Source organism: Histoplasma capsulatum, genomic scaffold, assembly GCF_000149585.1.
Source record: "Histoplasma capsulatum NAm1 scaffold_2 genomic scaffold, whole genome shotgun sequence".
NCBI classification, from domain to species: Eukaryota; Fungi; Ascomycota; class Eurotiomycetes; order Onygenales; family Ajellomycetaceae; genus Histoplasma; species Histoplasma mississippiense.
Window position 1 is genome coordinate 3,564,015 of NW_001813981.1, and position 4,290 is coordinate 3,568,304.

Below are 4,290 nucleotides of genomic sequence, written 5' to 3' on the forward strand. Positions count from 1 at the left end.
TACTCTATAGCTGTAACTGGGGATATATTTCGATGGATTGTTGATTACGGCTCTACGGAAGTCCTAAATAAGGTATGTTCACACGCTTTCTTTCGATAATTAGACCTAACCTGAAAAAACAGATGCTTGTCCGCGGTCAAGTGTTTGCCCGCATGTCTCCTGACGAAAAACATGAACTGGTCGAAAAACTCCAGTCTCTAGATTATTGTTGCGGGTTTTGTGGTGATGGAGCGAATGACTGCGGAGCGCTGAAGGCCGCAGATGTTGGCATTTCTCTCTCTGAGGCAGAGGCGTCAGTGGCGGCTCCGTTTACCAGTCGAGTGTTTGATATATCATGCGTACCACAAGTGATCAGGTAAGTCAGCTCAAGGTACGGATGGCGGGCTCCATGCGCTAATGCAGCATAGGGAAGGAAGAGCGGCCTTAGTCACAAGCTTCTGTTGCTTTAAATTTATGAGCTTATATTCCGCCATCCAGTTCACTTCTGTGAGCTTTCTATATACTTCAGCATCCAATCTAGGAGACTTCCAGGTAAGCCCAGTCAGGTACCAAACCCAAGTGGAGAGTGCTGATCCGCGAATAGTATTTATTTATCGACCTTCTCTTGATCCTGCCCATTGCAATATTTAGTGAGTTTTCACTGCTAACGGTATTCTGTTTCACCTGGCATTTATTAACCGTTGTTTTAGTGGGTTGGATTGGACCAAGCTCTATTCTTTGCCGCAAGGCTCCGACCTCAAATCTAGTTTCCCTCAAAGTTTTAGTTCCGCTTCTCGGTCAAATCGGTATTTGTATCATAATGCAGCTCATTATTTTTGAGACTGTTCAGCTCCAAGACTGGTAAAGAATCTTACATGATCCTTGGATATCCAACTCCTAACATTCCTCATTTCCTTTAGGTATATTCCACCGAAGAAGAAATTCAACGATACAAACGTGAAAAATTCCCAAAACACGGCACTTTTCCTTTTGTCCTGCTTCGAATATATATTTTCTGGCCCTGTGATCAGCGTAGGGCTTCCCTTCCGGCAACCAATGACTTCGAACGGTTCGTGAATTATCCTCCAACCCTTTACTCTAGTTCACTATATCACATTTTCTTGTCTCATCCTCTTTTTTGTTCACTGGAAGCTGATGAGGGAATAAATGCAGTACCCTTTGTTGTCACCATCATAGTTACATTTATGTTCTCCTCGTACATGCTATTTGAACCAGCGAAATGGTTATTCAATTTCATGCAACTTACCGAAATGTCTACTCGGTTCAAGTTTTGGATTATGGGACTAGCACTTGTTAACTTTTCAATCGCATGGCTTGGGGAACGATTGGTTTTCCCCAGATTGGCTCGTCTTGTTGGTCGCATTCATTGCTGGCTTCGTCCAGATCAAGCAAAACAGCGGCGTCGGTATAAGAGTCTGCTTGAAGAATCATAGACTTATTATATAAACTTCCCTCTTTCAGGATTATATACTATCGCAGATGTCACCACTCGAATTTAGAAGAGGTAGAAAATGGGATAGATTTATGGGTTTAAGGAATTTTGCAAAAGCATATAACTTGATTTTATGCCTTATTGAAAGCGACCATAGGAAAAGAAAGAATATTATACCCATTATATCCTCTAATGCATGCAATCCATAGCATCCATCTGCTTATCGAGAATTTGCAGTTGCTCGTTGCCTCGAACTACTATGACACTGGCGATGCGTCGGGTTGTACACGACTGTATAATTCCATTTCCTAGTGGAGATCTATCTTTCTAGGAATACTCCTTTCCATTTCCTCTGCTCTGAGTCATCGTAAAAAACATCAATTCAATGCTCCCAAGGGTGTTTCCAACCGAGAAGAACAGGACCGTCTTTCTTAGCGCGATACATCAACTAAAGCAATATGCATAGAGCAAGTCAGAATGCTTGAAGTAGACTTCAGTTGTCTACATAAGAATTTGTTAGCTTGAACGTACGAAAAACCACATGCTGGCTCCAAGAGCGGTCGCGGCGAATCGGTACAATGGCCGTGTTGCGCGGACTTGAATCGGATGATTTGAAGGCATGGCTGGAAGCTCTAATCAGAAAGCTTGTTCCCCGATAACAGTCAGCAAGAGCAAATGTGTAATTGATTTTTGGGGACATACCTTCAACTGGGCTGTGAGGGACACGATTGAACCTGCAACTGGGACATTCAATTGAACTTCGGTAGAGGGAGATTTCAGATCGATCCGAGTCACATGACATGAATTTCCCCTTTCGGTTTCTCATTCATCTGCCACAAGTTTACGTCTTCGGTTGCCGATGACTCCTGTTTGGAAACCAGGAATTACATTTCGAAACTACCTATACGCACAAGGGTCTCGCAAGATATGCTCTGGCGGGCATGAGGGGATAAATGCTTCACCACTATACTAAAACACGACCAAATCACATATGCGTGGTGCATGAATTATTTACCTCCTCAGGATCCAAAGGACAGTTTTTTTTAGCTATAGGAAAAGCTCCATATACTATCGAAAAAGCTTGTGCTTCATCCATCCTTTGCCCGAACCTTGAATATCCTTCGTTATCGAACACGCCCATACTCGATGCATCCATGTGACGTGAACCGATGTTCGCACAGTCTGCTCCTGACCACCACATAAACACGCCGACACCATAAGGGTGCTCGTTTTCATGTCGATTCTGTGTGAAAAGATTCTCATGAAAGTTTTACTTGCTGGAGAGGACGAATATAAAAAACCAATTTCCTCGTTGAGGGAGGCCAGCCCGTCTAACCTCGATAAATATGGTCATCCCCAACTCCTCACCCCCATCCAAAGTTCCTTTGGAACGGGATGAGTACGGAAATCCGCGGTTTCATGGCTGCTCAAATATTCGAGAGTTCGAATTTCTGGGGAAGCTTGGAGAGGGTACATTCGGGTATGTGAAGAAATATACGGACTTCTTGTGGTGACTAACAAAAAGATATTTACCAATTCTAGCGAAGTGTACAAGGCTCGCTCCAAACGGTCGGGTGCCATAGTTGCATTGAAAAAGATACTAATGCATAATGAGAAGGATGGGGTAAGTTAACCGTTATATATATTTTGTATCTACTTTGTCTAATCTAGGCACTTAGTTTCCTATAACAGCCTTGCGGGAAATAAAACTTCTCAAGATGCTTTCGCATCCGAATGTTCTACAACTTCAGGAAATGGCGGTTGAGCGTCCTCGAGGTTGGTTTACACGAATGTATCCCTCTCTCTGTTTTATGGGCGGGGCTTACAATTGAAAAGGAGAAGGAAGGAAAAAACCTAGCATGTACATGGTCACTCCATACATGGACCATGATCTTTCAGGTCTTCTAGAAAACCCTAGCGTTCACTTTACCGAACCCCAGATCAAGTGTTATATGCTGCAACTCTTAGAGGGTCTACGGTATTTACATGAGGTGCATACTTCCGCAGTTCAGGGGCTTTTTCCCATGCCAAGCTAACTAACCCTTGCTTAGAATAAAATATTACATCGTGACATGAAAGGTCAGAGAATACAAAAGTCGGGGTTCGTTACGTTTATATACTAATAGAATTTCCAGCTGCGAACCTTCTAATCAATAATAAAGGCATCCTTCAGATTGCAGATTTCGGTCTGGCTCGACCATATGACGAATCGCCACCCAAACCTGGCAAAGGAGGCGGTGAAGCAGTGAGAGAGTATACAACGTTAGTTGTTACTCGATGGTACAGGCCGCCAGAACTCCTACTTCACCTTCGGAAATATACTACCGCAATCGACATGTGGGGTGTCGGGTAAGCGACCCTGCAATGGGTGAAAATAAATTACATTTAACACATAACTAACCCTCACACAGCTGTGTGTTCGGCGAAATGTTCAAAGGAAAGCCAATTCTCGCTGGCAGCAGTGATATAAACCAGGCTCATCTCATATTCAGCCTTGTTGGCACCCCGACGGAAGAAAACATGCCGGGATGGAGTTCATTACCGGGTTGCGATGTTGTGAAGAATTTCGGGAGTATGCAAGGCAGCCTTGCCACTGTTTTTAAAGAGTGCGTCGTAGATATCTAATAACGCTCTAATAAACCCTGACGTTCCTGTTAATTCTAACATTTCCCGCAGGCAAGGAGCAGGAGTTATATCTCTCCTAAGTGAGCTCCTTAAACTGGATTGGCGCAAAAGGATCAATGCAATCGATGCTCTTCAACATCCATACTTTCGCAGTCCCCCATTCCCCGCGCGACCTGGCGATTTGCCGAAATTAAGAGAGATTCGCATGAGCTTGATAGACGGAAATTCCGCGG

At 43.8% G+C, this 4,290-nt stretch overlaps 3 protein-coding genes across 3 annotated transcripts in view; 2 read left to right on the forward strand and 1 right to left on the reverse strand.

The window, feature by feature from the left end:
• The window catches only part of HCAG_03107 (hypothetical protein), a gene marked incomplete at both ends in the record, with an annotated part of 4,593 nt that extends 3,749 nt beyond the window's left edge, over positions 1-844 (forward strand). Inside the window, 3 exons of the mRNA XM_001542886.1 lie at positions 123-355; positions 509-531; positions 690-844. Of these exons, the coding sequence (XP_001542936.1) occupies positions 123-355; positions 509-531; positions 690-844 (411 nt within the window). The remainder of the gene's footprint in view (positions 1-122; positions 356-508; positions 532-689) is intronic.
• A 970-nt stretch (positions 845-1,814) lies between these two features.
• On the reverse strand, positions 1,815-2,053 carry HCAG_03108 (predicted protein; the record flags this gene model as incomplete). The annotated part of the gene is made up of 2 exons (XM_001542887.1): positions 1,815-1,880; positions 1,964-2,053. The coding sequence occupies 2 exons, from the start codon at positions 2,051-2,053 to the stop codon at positions 1,815-1,817; spliced, it is 156 nt and encodes a 51-aa protein (XP_001542937.1).
• Positions 2,054-2,778: 725 nt separating this feature from the next.
• Positions 2,779-4,137, forward strand: HCAG_03109 (hypothetical protein; the record flags this gene model as incomplete). The annotated part of the gene is made up of 8 exons (XM_001542888.1): positions 2,779-2,912; positions 2,975-3,056; positions 3,112-3,208; positions 3,332-3,410; positions 3,606-3,677; positions 3,719-3,781; positions 3,844-4,004; positions 4,109-4,137. The coding sequence occupies 8 exons, from the start codon at positions 2,779-2,781 to the stop codon at positions 4,135-4,137; spliced, it is 717 nt and encodes a 238-aa protein (XP_001542938.1).
• Positions 4,138-4,290: the final 153 nt, after the last annotated feature.